Source organism: Aquarana catesbeiana, linkage group LG01 (assembly GCF_042186555.1).
Source record: "Aquarana catesbeiana isolate 2022-GZ linkage group LG01, ASM4218655v1, whole genome shotgun sequence".
NCBI lineage: Eukaryota > Metazoa > Chordata > Amphibia > Anura > Ranidae > Aquarana > Aquarana catesbeiana.
Window position 1 is genome coordinate 810,363,797 of NC_133324.1, and position 22,406 is coordinate 810,386,202.

The following is a 22,406-nucleotide window of genomic DNA, read 5'->3' on the forward strand; positions in this document are numbered from 1 at the left end:
GGGATCATTATCGTTGTCCCAGTATAGTTAGGGTATTATGTAGGTTATGTATATGTGAGCGATTATCTGGGCAATTATGACAGACCTCTATTCGGCTAGGGTTCAGGCCCCTCCCCATCTGCCACCACAATCAATGCACAAGCTTCAGTATGAGCATACACGATATTATTGGAGGAAAGAGAAGAGAACAAAAAAAAAAAAAAATCTCTTGGTGGTTCAGAGTCACGGGGAGGGGGTCTCAAGGCACGGTGTAGCCTTTCCATTACAATAGGGGTATACACCGGACGTTCCAGCAGATTATTAAAAATAGAGCAAATGGCTTGCGGCAGTGCTGGGGTATCTATGCCTTCTGGGACCCCCCTCACCCTCACATTATGTCTGCGGCCTCTATTATCGAGGTCCTCTACCTGGCGATGTAGCTCAAACATGTGTGTGAGTTGGGAGTCGTGCGATTTTTGTACTTGCCTTATTGCAGCAGCTTGGGTTTGGGAGACCTGTTCGACATCCGTGATACGATGAGACATGCTATGAATGTCTGCTTTTAGATCCGATATTGCCGCTGTAATGGTGTCTTATGTCCAGAGCAACCTTTTGCAGGTCATGCTGTAAATCCAGGAGGCTTGGGGGATGGTTAAGAGCGCTGTCGTCATCCATCAGTGAAGCGGAGCTGCTTCTATGTGAGACCAGGGATGAGGCCTGTGAGGCCTCGTGTTTCCCTGACTGTTGGCTCCGGAACAGCTCTGGTATGTTCTTGCCGGGCTGCATTCCAGTGTCTTTCAGGGTTCGGGGGGCTGAAGTGCTTCTGTTGGGTTTACCCATGTTTAAGAGTGAAGGTAAATCCCTTTTCTGAGCTTTTTGTGTCCTCGATGTGCAGGAGCTCTTTGCTTAGGCTGCCATCTCGGGTCCCGTCCAGGCCACGCCCCAGCAATATTTTTTGTAGAGTTTTTGCTAGATTGTCCATCAGTAGTGCTTGACCGATAGAAAGGATCTCCTTAAAGCAAAGTGCCACTCATTTTTGTGTTTATTAAAAGTCAGCAGATACAAAAAGTGTAACTGCTGACTTTTATTAAACACACACTCACCTGTCCCACGGTCCAGCAATGCGGCCGCCCGGACCCTCACTTCTCTGCGGCGCTGGTATTGCAAGTATAGGCACCTGACTGTGACAGCTTGCGGCTTCACAGCCCTGTGCGTATGTCGCGCAGCGCCTCCCTATTGGTTGGGCAATCTTCTGGGACCTGTGACATGTCCCAGAAGATTGCAAGGAGGGAGGGGGAGAGGAGAACGTTAAGCTTGTGCTACGTTTTAATGTTGTGACTATCAGTAGTATCCAGTTTGTGACCAATTCCTGTAACACTGATTCAACTGTGTGCTATGGGTACGGAATTTTCCTGTAACATTTAATAAAGTACTTTTTGAAGGGCCTGATTAAAGCCAGTGGCTGCATTTGATGGGCACAAGTGGCTGCATTTGATGGGCACAGTGAGGCTGCAACTGATGGGAGGTTTCAGTATTTTTCCATTTGTTTGCGCCCCCCCCAAAATTTTTTAACACCAGCCGCCACTGTGCTGTATGAACTTTGTGTTTATCATAGAACCATATTTAATACTCTGTTCTATATTATTTACTATTTTTATATTTGCCCCTCAATTTTTAATGTATATTTGACAGTTTGTGATTTGTTTATTTATAAATATTGACAAATGTATTGATTTTTATTTTTAGCGTTGCACTTTATTTTGGAATTTGTTGGCATTAACATACACTGGTTCCTTACTGCAGATTGTTTTTTTGTTTAACCCCTTTCCGCCTAAGGGTAGAACAAACGTTAATGCCCAAGCACAATTTTGCAACTTTGACATGTGCTAGTAAAACCGTACACATCATCAACTTTGTGCATCCAGGTGGATTATACCTCGTTTATTGCAGGACAAAATCAGGCTTTCAATTCATGGGAAATGGTAATGAATAGCTATTATATATTAGGGCTGGGGAAAAAAATTGATTTGAATCTTGAATCGAGTTGAGAGGTCAAATCGATTCAAATTTTCAGCAAATCGATTTTTTTTCCCCACCAGGTCCTGAGGAACTGCGGGCAGGAGTTTTTAGGCCGGACGCTGAGGCCTAGGCCGAAGCCTCGCCTAAAAACTCCTGCCTGCAGCTCCCCAGGACTGGCGCTGCTCGCCTTTGGAGAAAATCGCCCAGCTCTAATATATATATATATATATATACATACATACATATACATACACACACACACACACACACACACACACATACACACATACATACAGTGGCCCCCTTGAACTTTTCAACCTTTTGCCACATTTCAGGCTTCAAACATAAAGATATAAAATGTTTATTTTTTGTGAAGAATCACCAACAAGTGGGACACAATTGTGAAGTGGAACGAAATCTATTGGATATTTTAAACTTTTTAGCAATTAAAAAACTGAAAAGTGGTGCGTGCAAAATTATTCGGCCCCTTTACTTTCAGTGCAGCAAACTCACTCCAGAAGTTCAGCGAGGATCTCTGAATGATCCAATGTTGTCCTAAATGACTGATGGTGATAAATAGAATCCACCTGTGTGTAATCAAGTCTCTGTATAAATGCACCTGCTCTGTGATAGTCTCAGGGTTCTGTTGAAAGTGCAGAGAGCATCATGAAGACCAAGGAACACACCAGGCAGGTCCGTAATACTGTTGTGGAGAAGTTTAAAGCCGGATTTGGATACAAAAAGATTTCCCAAGCTTTAAACATCCCAAGGAGCACTGTGCAAGCGATCATTTTGAAATGGAAGGAGTATCAGACCACTGCAAATCTACCAAGACCTGGCTGTCCCTCTAAACTTTCAGCTCAGACAAGGAGAAGACTGATCAGAGATGCAGCCAAGAGGCCTATGATCACTCTGAATGAACTGCAGAGAACTACAGCTGAGGTGGGAGAGTCTGTCCATAGGACAACAATCAGTCGTACACTGCACAAATCTGGCCTTTATGGAAGAGTGGCAAGAAGAAAGCCATTTCTCAAAGATATCCATAAAAAGTCTCGTCTAAAGTTTGCCACAAGCCACCTGGGAGACACACCAAACATGTGGAAGAAGGTGCTCTGGTCCGATGAAACCAAAAGCGAACTTTTTGGCCACAATGCAAAACGATATGTTTGGCCTAACACGGCTCATCACACTCAACACACCATCCCCACTGTCAAACATGGTGGTGGCAGCATCATGGTTTGGGCCTGCTTTTCTTCAGCAGGGACAGGGAAGATGGTTAAAATTGAGGGGAAGATGGATGCAGCCAAATACAGGACCATTCTGGATGAAAACCTGTTGGAGTCTGGAAAAGACCTGAAACTGGGACGGAGATTTATCTTCCAACAAGACAATGATCCCAAACATACAGCAAAATCTACAAAGGAATGGTTCACAAATAAACGTATCCAGGTGTTAGAATGGCCAAGTCAAAGTCCAGACCTGAATCCAATCGAGAATCTGTGGAAAGAGCTGAAAACTGCTGTTCACAAGCGCTCTCCATCCAACCTCACTGAGCTCGAGCTGTTTTGCAAGGAAGAATGGGCAAGAATTTCAGTCTCTCGATGTGCAAAACTGATAGAGACATACCCCAAGCGACTTGCAGCTGTAATCGCAGCAAAAGGTGGCTCTACAAAGTATTAACACAAGGGGGCCGAATAATTTTGCACGCACCACTTTTCATTTTTTTTATTAGTTAAAAAAAGTTTCAAAAATCCAAAAGATTTCGTTCCACTTCACAATTGTGTCCCACTTGTTGGTGATTCTTCACAAAAAATAAAAAATTTATATCTTTATGTTTGAAGCCTGAAATGTGGCAAAAGGTTGAAAAGTTCAAGGGGGCCGAATACTTTCGCAAGCCACTGTATATACACACACATACTGGCCCAAAATAGTAAAAAAAGAAAAAATTACATTTAGCTTTAGAACAACCCAAAATAAATTCTCCTGCTCCCAATGACCACAGTGATACTACATATGTGTAAAGTGTTTGTAAAACATAAAAAAATCCTGCCAAAAATATACTGACCCTAACCTTTGACCCAAACACTAACCTAGATCAAACCTTTATATAGGTATTCTTTTTACACACCGTTGTGTGTCTCTCACTTGGAAAAAAAAAAAAAAAAAAAAAAAAAAAAAAAAAAAAAAACACGGGCAGGCTTCACAGTGACTGATCACTGTGATAGCCAATCAGAGGTTCTGGTTCCAAATTGTTAGTACAGGATCTGGGGCCCCCGGTCTCTGTGCTGGGTGCACGTCCAGTACAAAAACAGAGGCGCATATATGTGGCTCCATGGGGGGGAAAAAAAAAGCCCAGTCCAGTGAAGCTGCATATATATGTACTGTCGGCATGAAGGGGTTGAGTAAAACATAATATAGATGCAAAAATAAATAAAAATCAATCTTGTCCTGTTCATGCACAATGGCTGTTTTGTGTGGCCAGGAGGCACAGGTGCAACATACAACCATTGACAGCCTGAAATATGTGACGCTTAAAATCGGTCCTGAGCAGTACTTGTGTACAGAGCCACATGTATACAGGGATGCATATCCCAAAACACAGGTATTGCACACACCCCTTCTGAAGGCATATGGCCCTAATCGTACTGCTTGGAACAGTGTACCCCTGTATATAGAAGCTGAGTTTTCAGCCTGTCAATTGTGACAGGCTTATGGCAGTGAGCTATAAGCTGCACGTGTGCCTGCCGCGTGCCCAAAAAATGCCAGGTTTTCATGATGTATAGGTCAAACCATTCAGGCCTAAAAAGTTAAAAATAAACATGTATAGTACCCAAAAAAATGGCAAAATAGCCAAATAACACTGCAAATGTTGCAATAGCTCAGTTCACAAAAAAATTTAATATAAATCATTCCAATATGGGCAACAAAAAGTAAAAATATATTAGAAGTATAATTACAGCAGATTTAAGAGCATGTGAAATTAAATGATGGGTTAAATTGTACAAAATCAAACCCTACCAAATAGTCTATCAACATAATATAATACAAAACAGATCAAGGTCATTTCCAGCTTCCACTCAAATACAAAACTGTGCTTTCTGGGGTTCCAATTTCTTCTCTATAGATACCTGTAGGAGAGAAAGAACAACCTATAAATAACAGGCAACTCTACCAGCATATGGAGAACATTGGCATGGATTCACCCGAATGCTGCCCATACACACCACTATCATCTAGCAGTTTTAACCACTTTCACAGAGAATTCAATTACCAAAAGTGCCAAGGCAACCTAAATACAGCCTTCAAAGCCTCTATAATTAGCATATAAATCAATTGAGTAAATTATGAAAACCAAGTGTGCAGTCTCCAAAGTAGGGATATTTAGAACTCGGTCCTACCCTTAGACATAACCGATCACAAATAAGTATATTGGACTTAAACACATAAAGCCACTGCTCTGAATAAAGTAGGTGGTACATGCAACCTCTGTGCTCATAGTACAGATTCTTAGACCGGCCATACACAGTTCGAATCTCAGCCAGTTCAGCAGGAACTGGAAGAAATTCGAACAGTTAATGGATCGATCAACTTGGGTACAACCAGCCTGCTGGATTCACTTGCGATTATTGCTAGCGGCTGGGGATGGCTTCCCCTGCTGGAAGAAGACAATTGCCGATTCCCCCGTCAGCACTGTCTGTGTTGATGGGGGAACTGTGCAAATTTTTTTTCCTGCAACGTGTGGTTGCAGGAAATAAATTTGCATTGTGTGTGGCCTGCCTTAATCTCCGATTTCCATTGTTGTATGGTAGACACCCAGGTGGGATCCACACCTTAGTTATCAGCTTCCTGGCAGTAAACAATACCTCAAGCTAAAAGTTATGCAGATTAACACCACCGCCCCACCCTCAACGAACCCCCCCCCCCCCCCCGCCGCAGCTGCCGTCAAATTTTAAAATAGGTGCACAGATGCATCATTTATTCACAAGGATCTGTGATTGAATAAACTACAAGTCTCATTTCCCACTGTGGCAGCTGGCTTGTAATTTTAATAGGACTGTGAGCGTGCTGATCAAGTGCGCTTGTAGTGCATTCAAACTCCCTGCAGGTTTCAAGCTGAAAGACCATACAGAGGTAGAGGTAGAAAGCTGGAAGGAGTCTGAAACTGCACCCACGATCCACAGATCATTGCTGGCTCCTGTAAAAAAAGAAAAATAATTGCAGATTTTTTTTTTACCTGCAAAAAATGTGAATTTATTATTTATTTTATTATGTTGTTTAAGGTGAACTTATCCTTTAACATGTTAAGGCTTTTAGGAGGCTATAGTGATTGGGTTTACTTACACTTTTATTATGTTTCTGGTGAAAAGGCAGCAACTGGGTACAATCATAATTACCTCTAGAAACATAATGTAAATGTGTTGATAGTCGCAGCTCTTGCACGCATTAATACTGCAGCGTATTTGAGCTGAAACTAAGAAATAGGAGGTACCAACTGGTGTTGGGAATTTTTTTTTTTTTTTTTCTTACAGCGGAAGTACAACTGATAAAATAAGATATTCCTCAGCATTTCCTGAGCTTCAGCTGGTACCAGAACTTCATGGAATTATTTTGAATTGAGGCTCTTCATTGGTGAGCCCCAGTGAGAAACTCTGACCAGTGTGGATTGTCACCTTTGTTCTCAATCAACCACACAGTGAGTGTTGATGGGGAATCCCTTCTGCTGAGTCATTATGTTCTTCAGGCGGGGAAAGCCGTCTCTGCCAGGAGAACACAGTGATTGCTAGCGGCTATAACAGCCTCTAGCAATAATCGCATGTAAAATCCGACAGGCTGGTTGTACTTAAGTTGATCAATCAACTTGGGTACATTCAACCTGTCAATACATGGTTCCTGCTGAACTGTCTATTGCCAGCTTTAGTGCAGACTCTTTGATACAGATCCACTGTAATGATCAAGAAAGGCAACCATTTCATCCCTCTGTATGTTAACGCTTCTAAATGCAATTAAACTACCACTAAAGAGTTCACTGCACATATCAGACTGTATGCCAGATAAAATAAAGTGGAATATAGTAACCCATAGTAAGGTTTTACAATAGTAGCACAGCAACATTGGCTCACTTAATCAGCACAGGAAATCAACAAAAGCTTTTGTTTCTGCTAACCTTTAAATCCTAAGTTATATAAAAAAAATCATCAGCTCAAGGAACAGTACATACATTGAATGAGAATTGCCCTTGAGACTACTCTTACCCCTGCAGGGGTAATCTTCTGGTGCTGTGGGGGTTAATACGAGCCACTGGACCTGTCACAGGCACTTGACATGCCCACCCTTTCTGTCCCCATTCTCCATTCATAGAAGCCATACTTTAGCTCCCAGCAATGAAAAGTGCTCTATGAATGGAGGATGGGCGGGCGTATAAAAAAAGGTCAACCTTCTCCATTCATGGAGCACTTTTTATTGCTGGAAGCTATAGTATGGCTTTTATAAATGGAGGAGGCAGGAAGAAAGGATGGGCACAGTTGGAACTCTTGACTAATGTCTGTGACGGGTCCATCAGCTCATATTAACCCCAACAGCACTAGAATGGAGATGGCAAATTTTCATTAGCAGGACATGCAGACGTCAAGGATGTGTCCATCAATGTTCCTGCAAATTAAAGCCACAGCTTAAAAGAACCCAAAGGGAATGATAACTTCACGAAAGAACAAAACAAAAGCAGCCATCCAAAACGTTTAAAGGGGTGCGGTTTACAGGATTCCTGAAGTTACCCAGGATCTTAAATGACTGGCCACGTCAGTTGCCACCTTTGACCTAGGCACATCAATTCTTTGGAAGTAATCCCAAGGTTTAGTATTAACCTCATCAAAGGGATAGCACGTTTAACACACCCAATGGATAAGGAGGATTATATGAGATCTCCTCAGTTCCCGTTAGATGAGGTTATACAGCTTACAACAACAAGAATGCCATGCCCCCTAGGCTACAGCTAAGCTGTTGAAGATTCATTCTAGTCTTTTTCCAACTGGAGAATTTTTAATCTGTCTTAGTACAGTCATTGCTGTTTTAAAAATGACTAAAGCAAGCAGGAATCTTATGCCCCCACAGCTTTGTTTTCTCTTTGACCTGTCTTTCTAAACATCACCTTCATTCAGAACCAATTTCTAGAACTTGTGATGAGGACTGAGGTAGGCGCAGAGAGCTTAGAACCAATGGATGCAACTAGAGTGGTGCCAGCAAAAGGACAAAGAACAGGACTAAAAGCAGGATCTTATGGAATTCCAAAGTCAGAAGAAGCAGATATAATTGAAGGCATTAATAAAATCTTGCATAACTGGACTTATTAGACATTCTTCTCTCAAGTTTGTCTGTTGGGAAAACTGTGAAATCATGTCAAAGAAAAGGGCAAAACCACCATTTCTGTACCATTTATGATGCTAAAAAGGGCAATTATGGGTAACACATGAAGCCAATCAATGGGAATAAGGAAATACTGTATAATTACGGGAGGCATGTGTATACATGGGTCCCTCCCACAGCTTAGTTCTCTGCACAGGCTATGTGCATGATGTCGTCCTTAATTTTCAAGGAAATATTTGAATTTGCAAAAGTATTTGATGAACACAAAGTAGACTTCTATCCTTTTTAGTTGTTGGAAGAATATATGTAAATTACATTTTTTGTTCCTGGAGTTCAGCGTTGAGTTTTCAACAGCCGGAAAGAGTTGAGTTGAGTCCATTGAGTTTATTTTTATCGCAGTTCGCTGCAATGCACTGCAGCTAAAATTTTCACATATTCACTAGTGCAGTATGCTACAAGAAACTGTATTGTGAAATGTTGCCAAATCACTAAACATTTCAATACATCAGGCTTTGTGTAAGGGCTTGTTTTTCACAATTCGGAAGATGAGCTGTCTGGATCGTTAGTACAGTGCTTTTGACAGCTGATTTTACTTTTTCGTCAGACAAAAGCTGGATGTGCAGGCTATAAAATTTTTGTTGGATGTGAACTCAACGTCTGATTTTCAGATGGTCAGTACAGAAATCATCACACAAGTCGAAAGTACAAACATGCATGATCGGAATAAAGGAACGAAGGGAAGAGTTCGGTCTTGTAAACTACCAATCGTAATCTAGAATGAACATTGGTGACGCGGCAGCTGATGAAATGTTGAAATGCAGCGCACATTCTCATCTTCTTTAATGGGATAATAATAAAGCTGCTTTGCTGGTGATACTGATGTAGTTATGCCAAACGTATTTTAAAAGGCATTTGTTTTGTAGCGATATAAATAATATTAATATTATGGTTGTGGTTTGATTTTTTGGGGAAGTTACCACAACACCATTATCCCTGAGTTTTTAAGATCAAAGATACAACTATGTTGGTGTCCCTTGTCAATTTAGATTGTGTTGCTTTTAATAGAGCTGCCTACTCCCAAACTGTCATTTGAAGAAAAACACATAGCCAAGTATTATTCTACACAATTTTTTTATTGTGCAGAAAAAAAAAAAAACAGAAATTAAATTAGAGATGCTATCTGCCATCCAAATAAAAATAACTTAACAAAAAAGTGTGAATCAACGCTCAAACGTCGACTAACATGAAATTAGCAGAAGGGGCCCAAAGGGTGGCGCTTGAGAAATGAACTTCCTCTTTATACTCTCATAGTACGTCACTACGTTCGTATTTGATATTAGTATGCTAGACAAAATCCTGCACACTCGCTTTTGACAAAAATCAGACGTTCGGTCATACAACAATCGAACCGGGTTTAGGCCCAACTGCAAGAGTGGATTTTTTTTTAACATTTTCTTGGAGTTGGTCTTTAACCACTTCAGCCCCTGAGGATTTAGCTGGCCAAAGACCAGAGCACTTTTTGTGATTCGGCACTGCGTCGCTTTAACGGACAATTGCGCGGTCGTGCAACGTAGCTCCCAGACAAAATTGACGTCCTTTTTTTCCCCACAAATAGAGCTTTCTTTTGGTGGTATTTGATCGCCTCTGCGGTTTTTATTTTTTGGGCTATAAACAAAAAAAAGAGCAATTTTGAAAAAAAAGCAATATTTTTTACTTTTTGCTATAATAAATATCCTCAAAAAATATATAAAAAAAGAATTTTTTTCCCCCTCAGTTTAGGCCTATACAAATTCTTCTACATATTTTTGGTAAAATTAAAAAAAAAAAAAAAAAAAATCGCAATAAGCGTTTATTGATAGGTTTGCGCAAAAATTATAGCGTCTACAAAACAGAGGATAGATTTATGGCATTTTTATTAATATTTTTTTTTTTTTTTTTTTACTAGTAATGGCGGCGATCAGCGATTTTTATCGTGACTGCGACATTATGGTGGATAGATCGGACACTTCTGGTGCTGTTTTGGGACCATTCACATTCATACAGTGATCAGTGCGATTAAAAATGCATTGCTTACTGTGTAAATGTGACTGGCAGTGAAGGGATTAACCAGGAGGGGGAGCTGCAGGGGTTAAGTGTGTCCTAGGGATGTGTTCTAGCTGTGGGGGAGAGGGGCTGCGTGACACAACACTGATCACCGCTCCCAATGACAGGGAGCTGTAATCAGTCCTATCACTAGGCAGAACGGGGAAATGCTTGTTTACATCAGCATTTCCCCGTTCAACGATCGCGGGTATCCGTGGTTGGACTCACGGAGGGCACGCGCGCCTGCTATCCAAGCCCCACGAGATCTCATAATATAACATGATTTTGCACAGCGGAGCCAATCTGCCGCAGTAAAACTGCGGCGGCTGGTCCGCAACCGGTTTAAGCAAAAAGATCAGAACGGCAGTCGACAGCTAGCATTTTTTTTTTTTTTTTTTTTTAACAAGGTCAGCAATGACAGCCTCTGTATTTTTTTTTCTATTTCTTTTAATTTTTGTTTTCCTATACCAGCAGACAAAACGGATTGTTCCTGTGCACTAGAGAAACGGGAAAGACAGATTTCTCATCTCTGGATTACGTGGTAGAAGGTGGTGTTCTCATAGTGTGATTTTATGACAGATATGGAAAGATTATACTGGTTGCCATATATTACAACAATTTACACAATGGCGTTGATTTATAAGAACTGGAGAGTGCAACATCCGATGCAGCTGTGCATATTAGCCAATCAGCTTCTAACTTCAGCTTGTTCAATTAAGCTTTGACAAAAAAAAACCTGGAAGCTGATTGGTTTCTATACAGAGCTGCACCCGATTTCTCTCTGAAGAGCACTCTCCAGTTTTAGTAAATCAACCCCATTGTTTCCTCTTATGTTCTGTGTGTGTGTGTAATAAAAGGACATACAGATTTTCATGAATGTGACATTATATATACACCAAACTGTTTATTCAGTCATTTGGCACTAAAATGGTAAGATTCACAAACCAAAGTTCTGACCAGAGGGGTGGATTAAAAATGCTCATTTGTAGCTACACATCCCTGAACTTAAAAGCAGCAAAGCAATAAATTACTGGAACATTGCAGCTACATTGTCCCTGAAGCTTAAAATCAAACAATTATATTATACAAGGTAGTGCACAGCAATAACCAACTTTACATATAGAGTTTATTCATTTAGTACTATACCTATAGTGGTGCATGGTATTGGCTGTGTAATGATATGGACTGCTGAAGTTTCTCCTCTTTGGCTCTTCTACTATGGCAGCACTGTAGAAAAAACATGAAGAAAATCAACTGAAGATCAATCAATCATAGGTTCTCACAAATGCTTTAAAGAGGAACTGCAGTCTGCTTCCATAATTTGTAATAAAAACCTCTTTGCCATTCTGAAGTTTCCCTCCAACCACTTTGCATTTTATTTTATATATACTGTGATTCTGTACTTGCCAAATATGCTGCAGAAATCTCCTTCCACTAAGTCTGGCTGCATCCATTTTAACTGTGGGCAGCTGAAGCTGCTGCCTGTTCACTTCCTGGATTTACACAGAGGCACACTTCCCACTCTCATTGGCCCTCTAATGACTTATCCCCCCCCTCCCTTCCTGGCGAACTCCCGGCGAGAGAGCTGTGCATTATGTCCTAAACCTAGGCTTTTTACCAGACAAGAAACAGGAAGTGTTCTGTATAAGGGATTTACTGGCAGAAAAAAAAATATTTTACTATCCAAAGTTAAAACAAGGGCAGAAGATTTAATATATGGAAAGTTGAAAAACGACTGAAGGTCCGCTTTAACTTGCTACAAGTTAGACAACCTGGGCTGTTCAGCTTCCATTATTTAAAATGTATGATCATTTCTATATAAAAAAGTGTATTAAGGTTATGTGTTCAGTATATAGTAGTGGTCAGTATCCCTGATCACTACCACACTAGTCATATGCTGTACTGCACTGGTAACCAAATGCATTTTTGTTTAATTTAAAATGTGACAAAAAAAATGTACAACTTCAAAACAAACTTGCAATGCCTCAAACTAAATACCTCAGACTGTCTACTTTCCAAAAAGAGGTCATTTGTACTGGCCTGGCATTTTAAAGACCTCAAGAAATGAGGCCGTTAGTACATCAGGACTGATCAATTTTTAAATATACATACATCATAGTTTGTAGACATGATAACTTTCACACAAGCCAATGGATATACACTTATTGGGATTTTTTTTTTTTAACCAAAGACATAGCAGAATACATTTTGGCCTAAATTTAGGAAGAAATTTGGTTTCATAACAAAGTAGGAAATTTTGTTTTGTTCTTTTTCAAAATTTTAGTTTTTTTTTGTTTACCAACTCCCGCCCGCCATATAGTAGAATGACGATGAAGCGGCTCTTTACCCATGTGATCGGCTGTGTCCAATCACATGTAAACACAGAAGTGCCGTTTATCTGCTCCTCTTCACTGACAGAGTGCGAAGCGAGGAGAGCCGATCAGCGGCATCTCCTCACAGGAGAGACTGTACAGGTAAATCAGGGCACTGATCATCAGTGCAGCCCCAGCAGTGCCCATCAGTGACACCAATCAGTGCTGCCTTTCAGTGCAACCTAACAGTGAAGGAGAAAAATTTAATTTACAAAATTTACTGACAGAAACTTCTATTTTTTATTAATATTTTTTTTCCTTCAAAATTTTTGGTCTTTTTTTCATTTTTTTAGCAAAAAAAATAAAAAACCCAGCGGTGATTAACCACTTCAGCCCCGGACCATTATGCTGCATAAGGACCAGAGGACTTTTTCCAATTTGGCACTGCGTCGCTTTAACTGCCAATTGCGCGGTCATGCAATGCTGTACCCAAACGAAATTTGCGTCCTTTTCTTCCCACAAATAGAGCTTTCTTTTGATGGTATTTGATCACCTTTGCCGTTTTTATTTTTTGCGCTATAAAACGGAAAAAGACCGAAAATTTTGAAAAAAAATGATATTTTCTACTTTTTGTTATAAAAAAAATCCAATAAACTCAATTTTAGTCATACATTTAGGCCAAAATGTATTCGGCCACATGTCTTTAGTAAAAAAAAATGTCAATAAGTGTATATTTATTGTATATTTATTGGTTTGCGCAAAAGTTATAGCGTCTACAAACTAGGGTACATTTTCTGGAATTTACACAGCTTTTAGTTTATGACTGCCTATGTCATTTCTTGAGGTGCTAAAATGGCAGGGCGGTACACAACCCCCCAAAATGACCCCATTTAGGAAAGTAGACACCCCAAGGAAATTGCTGAGAGGCATATTGAGCCCATTGAATATTATTTTTTTTTTGTCCCAAGTGATTGAATAATGACAAAAAAAAAAAAAAAAAAAAATTACAAAAAGTTGTCACTAAATGATATATTGCTCACACAGGCCATGGGCATATGTGGAATTGCACCCCAAAATATATTCAGCTGCTTCTCCTGAGTACGGGGATACCACATGTGTGGGACTTTTTGGGAGCCTAGCCGCGTACGGGGCCCCGAAAAACCAATCACCGCCTTCAGGATTTCTAAGGGCGTAAATTTTTGATTTTACTCCTCACTACCTATCACAGTTTTGAAGGCCATAAAATGCCCAGATGGCACAAAACCCCCCCAAATGACCCCATTTTGGAAAGTAGACACCCCAAGCTATTTGCTTTGAGGCATGTTGAGTCCATGGAATATTTTATATTTTGACACAAGTTGCGGGAAAGTGACAATTTTTTTTTTTTTTGCACAAAGTTGTCACTAAATGATATATTGCTCACACAGGCCATGGGCATATGTGGAATTGCACCCCAAAATACGTTTAGCTGCTTCTCCTGAGTATGGGGATACCACATTTGTGGGACTTTTTGGGAGCCTAGCCGCGTACGGGGCCCCGAAAACCAATCACCGCCTTCAGGATTTCTAAGGGTGTAAATTTTTGATTTCACTCTTCACTGCCTATAACAGTTTCGGAGGCCATGGAATGCCCAGATGGCACAAAACCCCCCCAAATGACCCCATTTTGGAAAGTAGACACCCCAAGCTATTTGCTGAGAGGCATGGTGAGTATTTTGCAGCTCTCATTTGTTCTTGAAAATGAAGAAAGACAAGAAAAAACTTTTTTTTTTTCTTTTTTCAATTTTCAAAACTTTGTGACAAAAAGTGGGGTCTGCAAAATACTCACTATACCTCTCAGCAAATAGCTTGGAGTGTCTACTTTCCAAAATGGGGTCATTTGGGGGGGGGGGGGGTTGTGCCACCTGGGCATTCCATGGCCTCCAAAACTGTGATAGGCAGTGAAGAGTGAAATCAAAAATGTACGCACTTAGAAAGCCTGAAGGCGGTGCTTGGTTTTTGGGGTCCCGTACGCGGCTAGGTTCCCAAAAAGTCTCACACATGTGGTATCCCCGTACTCAGGAGAAGCAACAGAATGTATTTTGGGGTGTAATTTCACATATTCTCATGGCATGTTTGAGCAATATATCATTTAGTGACAACTTTGTGCAAAAAAAAAAAAAAAAAATTGTCTCTTTCCTGCAACTTGTGTCACAATATAAAGTATTCCATGGACTCGACATGCCTCTCAGCAAATAGCTTGGGGTGTCTACTTTCCAAAATGGGGTCATTTGGGGGGGGGGTTTGAACTGTCCTGGCATTTTATGCACAACATTTAGAAGCTTATGTCACACATCACCCACTCTTCTAAGCACTTGAAGACAAAGCCCCTTCTGACACTTTTTGTTTACATGAAAAAATTATTTTTTTTTTGCAAGAAAATTACTTTGAACCCCCAAACATTATATATTTTTTTAAAGCAAATGCCCTACAGAATAAAATGGTGGGTGTTTCATTTTTTTTTTCCACACAGTATTTGCGCAGCGATTTTTCGAACGCATTTTTTGGGGAAAAAAAAACACACTTTTTTAAATTTTAATGCACTAAAACACACTAAATTGCCCAAATGTTTGATGAAATAAAAAAGATGATCTTAGGCCGAGTACATGGATACCAAACATGACATGCTTTAAAATTGCGCACAAACGTGCAGTGGCAAAAAAATAAATACATTTTTAAAAGCCTTTAAAAGCCTTTGCAGGTTACCACTTTAGATTTACAGAGGAGGTCTACTGCTAAACTTACTGCCCTCGATCTGACCTTCGCGGTGATACCTCACATGTATGGTGCAATTGCTGTTTACATTTGACGCCAAACCGACGCTTGCGTTCGCCTTAGCGCGAGAGCAGGGGGGACATGGGTGCTTTTTTTTTTTTCTTTATTATTTTTTTGCTTTTTTATCTTATTTTTAAACTGTTCCTTTCATTTTTTTTTTTTTAAATCATTTTTATTGTTATCTCGGGGAATGTAAATATCCCCTATGATAGCAATAGGTAGTGACAGGTACTCTTTTTTGAAAAAATTGGGGTCTATTAGACCTTAGATCTCTCCTCTGCCCTCAAAGCATCTGACCACACCAAGATCGGTGTGATAAAATGCTTCCCCAATTTCCCAATGGCGCTGTTTACATCCGGCGAAATTTAAGTCATAAAATGCTCGTAGCTTCCGGTTTCTTAGGCCATAGAGATGTTTGGAGCCACTCTGGTCTCTGATCAGCTCTATGGTCAGCTGGCTGAATCACCGGCTGCATTCTCAGGTTCCCTGTTGAGACAGGAGAGCCAGAGAAAAACACGGAAGATGGGGGGGGGGGGGGGGCATTCCCTTCCACTGCTTGTAAAAGCAGTCTAGAGGCTAATTAGCCGCTAGGATTGCTTTTACATGAAAGCCGACCGCTGGCTGAAAAGAATGATACCAAGATGATACCTAAACCTGCAGGCATCATTCTGGTATAACCACTCAAAGTCGTGAATGGCGTACCTGAAGACAAAAAAATGGTTAACAATAAATCACAGTAAACGGTAAACTATAAAAAATTGCATACCTGAAAAGCAAACATGATAAAACATAATAACAATAAAACATTGCAGAATAGAATACAGTAAAAAAGAGCAGAACAATAGAGAGAGAATAGAGAGAGAGAGAGAATAAAACGACAACTATTTATTTTTTATTTTATTTTTTTTTTTGTGTGTTTTTTTTTTACACTGTTTTTGTAACTGTAACTTTTATAACTGTAACCGGTTCCAGGTTCGGGTCTCTCAAATGCGATGGCATCTTGGGAGACCCTGTGAAAGTGTGCCTAGTCTGTGCAATGCTGTACCCTACGCTAATACTCAACTAGTGAATGGTAGCGTTCAAAACATTCACCAATGCAAAGACCAGGATTGTCAGGACAGGAGGGACAATAATAGCGGGTGTCACGCCTATATCCGTGCTTGCTGCAGACACAACATCTTTTTTGGGGGGTTCGTTGGGTAGGGGTACTTGGGAGGACATAAAGAAAATGCCTCTCATGCAGCCGACTGCATTTGGTTGGGGATGTGAATGGGGGGGGGGAGTACGGGTGCTGCAGAAGTGGTGGGTTCCCAATTAGGATTGGCGAATGCAGCAGGAAGGGCACTATGGGCCTGTGTTTGTCTTCTTGGTGGCAGCGGGACACTACTTGTGCTTGCCACCTCACCAGCTTGAACTGCACTTATGGCACTCGTCACGTCACCAAGTGTTACTGCAGTGCAGGTTTGACTATGACCGGGGTGTACTAGGCCGCTGGCGCTTGCCAGTTCACCAAAAGGCTACCAAAAAAACTGTTAGCGATCGCAGGGATCAGGCCTGACTCTGCGAACGCTGCAGTTATGCATTTAGTGTTTTGTAAGTGACAGTGATCGATCGATACTGCACTTGGGTGGGCTGGGCCGGGCGGAGGGGCAAAACGCAGGTCCTAGCAGGTATCTGGGCTGATCCCGCTAACACTGCGTTTTTGGGAACCCTAAACTGCTGGGGAAACTAGTATAGATCTGATCGGATCAGATATTGATCCGTTCAGATACTATACCACTAAGGGAGGCGTATGCTGCGTGCGTGGGTGTTAGCGGTACTGGCCCTAACCTGACGCTGCCTGGGGCTGGTGCTTGCCAGTTCACCAAAACGCTACCAAAAAAACTGTTAGCGATCGCAGGGATCAGGCCTGACTCTGCGAACGCTACAGTTATGCGTTTAGTGTTTTGTAAGTGACAGTGATCGATCGATACTGCACTTGGGTGGGCTGGGCTGGGCCGGGCGGAGGGGGCAAAACGCAGGTGCTAGCAGGTATCTGGGCTGATCCCGCTAACACTGCGTTTTTGGGAACCCTAAACTGCTGGGGACGCTAGTATAGATCTGATCGGATCAGATATTGATCCGTTCAGATACTATACCACTAAGGGAGGTGTACGGTGCGTGCGTGGGTGTTAGCGGTACTGGCGCTAATCTGACGCTGCCTGGGGCAACGCATATCACCGTCGGGCGATCAGGGGGATAAACCTTTATTAGGTAATAAACGGCGGGTGCCCTGACACTATAAAAAATAAACAAACTAACCAGCGTCACCCGTAACGGTTATACGGTGATCAGTGGTGAAAAGGTTAACTAGGGGGCAATCAAGGGGTTAAAATATTTATTAGGTAGTATATGGGGGTCCCTGTCGATATAAAATGTTGACGGCGAACCTAAATATTTACGTCCCTAACTAGCGTCACCAGCGACACTAATACAGCGATCAGAAAAATGATCGCTTAGTGACACTGGCGACGGGGGGTGATCAAGGGGTTAAAACTTTATTAGTGGGTGTTAGGGGGGTACCCTAGACCTAAAGGGGGCTAACACTAACTGCCCTAACACAGTAACTGTCACAAACTGACACCATGCAGTAATCAGAAAAAAAAAAAAAAAAAAAAAACCTGCTTGGTGTCAGTGTGACACAGGGGGGGATCGGGGGTGTAAAGTGTGCCTGGCATGTTCTACTGTGTGTGTTTGTGTACTTACATTACAGTCTTCTCTCCTCGGCACCGGAACGGAAACTGCTGAGCCGAGGAGAGATGACATCACATCCTCTGCCTGTGTGTACTACACACAGGCAGGGGAGGATTCTCATTGGCTGGGAGCGATCGTGAGGGGGGGGGGCCACAATCGGATGGCCTCCCCCTCATCTCTGATCGCTGCCAGACCAACGGTGACCGCCTCAGGCACCGGGGGGGATCCAATCGGACCCCCCGCCCACGAGAAGGCAATCACGTACCAGGTACGTGATTTTGCCTGCCCGTGCCATTCTGCTGACGTACATCAGCGTGAGGCGGTCGGCAAGTGGTTAAATACCACCAACATGTATATACACATACAGTGGGGACAGAAAGTATTCAGACCCCCTTAAATTTTTCACTCTTTGTTATATTGCAGCCATTTGCTAAAATCATTTTTTCAATCATTCAAGTTCATTTTTTTCCTCATTATTGTACACACAGCACCCCATATTGACAGAAAAACACAGAATTGTTGACATTTTTGCAGATTTATTAAAAAAGAAAAGCTGAGATATCACATGGTCCTAAGTATTCAGACCCTTTGCTCAGTATTTAGTAGAAGCACCCTTTTGATCTAATACAGCCATGAGTCTTTTTGGGAAAGATGCAACAAGTTTTTCACACCTGGATTTGGGGATCCTCTGCCATTCCTCCTTGCAGATCCTCTCCAGTTCTGTCAGGTTGGATGGTAAACATTGGTAGACAGACATTTTTAGGTCCCTCCAGAGATGCTCAATTGGGTTTAAGTCAGGGCTCTGGCTGAGCCATTCAAGAACAGTCACGGAGTTGCTGTGAAGCCACTCCTTCGTTATTTTAGCTGTGTGCTTAGGGTCATTGTCTTGTTGGAAGGTAAACCCTCGGCCCAGCGTGAGGTCCTGAGCACTCTGGAGAAGGTTTTCGTCCAGGATATCCCTGTACTTGGCCGCATTCATCTTTCCCTTGATTGCAACCAGTCGTCCAGTCCCTGCAGCTGAAAAACACCCCCACAGCATGATGCTGCCACCACCATGCTTCACTGTTGGGACTGTATTGGACTGGTTTTCTCCACACATACGCTGTGTGGAGAAAACTTAGAATTAAGGCCAAAAAGTTCTATCTTGGTCTCATCAGACCAAAGAATCTTATTTCTCACCATCTTGGAGTCCTTCAGGTGTTTTTTTTTAGCAAACTCCATGCGGGCTTTCATGTGTCTTGCACTGAGGAGAGGCTTCCGTTGGGCCACTCTGCCATAAAACCCCGACTGGTGGAGAGCTGCAGTGATGGTTGACTTTCTACAACTTTCTCCCATCTCCCGACTGCATCTCTGGAGCTCAGCCACAGTGATCTTTGGGTTCTTCTTTACCTCTCTCACCAAGGCTCTTCTCCCCGATAGCTCAGTTTGGCCGGACGGCCAGCTCTAGGAAGGATTCTGGTCATCCCACACGTCTTCCATTTAAGGATTATGGAGGCCACTGTGCTCTTAGGAACCTTAAGAGCAGCAGGAATTTTTTTGTAACCTTGGCCAGATCTGTGCCTTGCCACAATTCTGTCTCCGAGCTCTTCAGGCAGTTCCTTTGACCTCATGATTCTCATTTGCTCTGACATGCACTGTGAGCTGTAAGGTCTTATATAGACAGGTGTGTGGCTTTCCTAATCAAGTCCAATCAGTATAATCAAACACAGCTGGACTCAAATGAAGGTGTAGAACCATCTCAAGGATGATCAGATGAAATGGACAGCACCTGAGATAAATATATGAGTGTCACAGCAAAGGGTCTGAATACTTAGGACCATGTGATATTTCAGTTTTTCTTTTTGTTAATAAATCTGCAAAAATGTCAACACTTCTGTGTTTTTCTGTCAATATGGGGTGCCGTGTGTACATTAATGAGGGAAAAATGAACTTAAATGATTTTAGCAAACGGCTGCAATATAATTTCTTCTAGCGCTTTGTTAATCTCATGCAGAAACACTTACTGTTCTTTTTTCCATAAATAAGTTTAGAAAATCGTCTGTTTCTGTTTTTCCCTCAAGGAAGTTTTCTGCAATACTGTCGGAGTCCTCTTCTGCTTCATGAGCTGCCACTTTCAACCTAGCCTGTAGAGCACTTAGACTGCAGCTCTAATGGGGAAAAAAAAAAAGTGTGTGACAAAACAGTATATCTACCCAAGTTGTGGTATATTCAGCAATAGGCTGTTTCAATTAACCTGTCAGACAACTTTTAAATTAAAAAGTACCTCTGGGCTAAGCACCATCCACCTGTGTACACTCTGTTCAATAAGAGTGTCCTTAAAGGTCACTGAAGTGCTCTCATTGGACAGAGGATGGCAGCTGGGCAGTCAGGACTCTGAAACCTCAAAATAAAATGTAAACATTGTACCAATGTACGTTTATCAATGGCAGATCGGTGGCCCTTTATTTATCCAGTGCCGTTTATGAACGGCACTCGATAAACAGCTCTCGGGTGGCCAATCTGCCAGGTGATTGCTGCGTACCAAGCAGTCACTAGATGGCTGTGTACTCTGAGAAACTCTACCAAGCCATTCTAAGCAGCTGGGTACCATGTGATCACTGTGATTGGTCATCAAAGTAATTGAATAGTACTGTTTACTGTGCCGATTCCTCCCCTTCCCTTTACAACAGGGGAAATAGGAAGTAGGGAGGTCAGTGTTTATGAATGGGCACAGGATGAATGATCGGCGGCTGTAGCTGCTGCTCTATTCATTCTGTTACAATAACAACCCCCCCCCCCCCCCCCCCAACTCCTTCCTGCAATACTGCCCCTAGTGACCTGTATATTAGCCCCTCACCTACATTATCCCGCCAATTTAAGCCCCTTAACCTCCATCCTCCCACTGTATGCAACTAGTACATTGACCCTTTCCTCCTTCCCTTTTGTTATGAATTATACAGTAATGTTTCTAGAGTACCATTCTCAAGCACTATGTTAACCCCCCAGTACTGGCATGTTTTATTTCCAAAAAATTGTGGCAAGAAATTAGATCACTGTGGGGTGTCTACTTTCCAAAAAAAGGTTATTTTAGGGACTTTGTACTATTCTGGCATTTTTAAATTTTAACAGAGAATAGAAACAGCTTTTATTCAAAAATGTTTGTTTTTTTCCCTGTTATAGTAAAAAAAAAACAAAAAACAAAAAAAAAAAAACAAAAAAAAAACCCCTATCGGTCTTCAAAAAATTATGTAAAATGTATTTGGGTACAGGGTTATATTCCAAAGTAAGCGTCAAACGGTCACAGTGCTGCAAGCTGAAAAAAAGCCTGGTAATGGAGAGGTATAACAGGCAGGTATTCAAGTGATATAGGAGAGCTCCTTCTATCATACAAAAAAAACAAAAACCAAAGACAAGTGGTGCTCTGTGCCACATAAAAATATTTAAGAATATTGAACTTACAGCACAGCTAAAAACCGTGGCTGTTCTTTAAATCTTATTTTCTCCGCACAGATGTACAAATTCTGCAGAGCTCTGCATAGCAAGCACCAAGTTCATAAATGGTAATTATGGGTTTCACAGACATCTGTCAGGAAAATGGAATTGCTTTAATTCACTGTTCTTAGCAACATTCCCAGCTGAAACTATCTGCATTATTTCACTAAAAAATAGTATTCTGAATCATAATTTTGCCTAGGATGAAAACTCTCAGCCAAGGCAGCATTGTCTGTTTTGTCTGGCCCTTACAAAGATGTATTCATCACTTTCTCTTGTGGCACAGCCATTACCATACTGGGCAATATTGGGTAGTCACATTCATATTATCTTTTTTAGTAACTTGGGGAATGGGGGCACACACACACACACACACACACACCTTTTTCTTAAGTTGACCGGAGTTTAGCTTAAAAGTAACAAAAACTGCAGTGTTTATCCTAAGGACACATCACAGGAAGCACCCTCATGGCTAACTTGGGAAACTTAACATTAATAAATCATTGGCTTGCACCCGAGGGTACTTAGGGAACTCAGTCAAGTAATTGCCAGACCATTGTTCCCAATTTTTACTGACAGTCTACTGACTGGAATGGTACCATCGGATTGGAGAAAAGCCAATGTAGCACCAATATTT

General features: G+C 41.6%; 1 protein-coding gene across 1 annotated transcript in view; it reads right to left on the reverse strand.

The window, feature by feature from the left end:
* Nucleotides 1-4,877: 4,877 nt before the first annotated feature.
* VPS37A (VPS37A subunit of ESCRT-I) overlaps nucleotides 4,878-22,406 on the reverse strand; it is a 58,662-nt gene continuing 41,133 nt past the window's right edge. The window contains exons 10-12 of the mRNA XM_073608101.1: nucleotides 20,302-20,445; nucleotides 11,587-11,667; nucleotides 4,878-5,126 (exon numbers count right to left, since the gene is read on the reverse strand). Of these exons, the coding sequence (XP_073464202.1) occupies nucleotides 11,587-11,667; nucleotides 20,302-20,445 (225 nt within the window). The 3' untranslated portion in view covers nucleotides 4,878-5,126. The remainder of the gene's footprint in view (nucleotides 5,127-11,586; nucleotides 11,668-20,301; nucleotides 20,446-22,406) is intronic.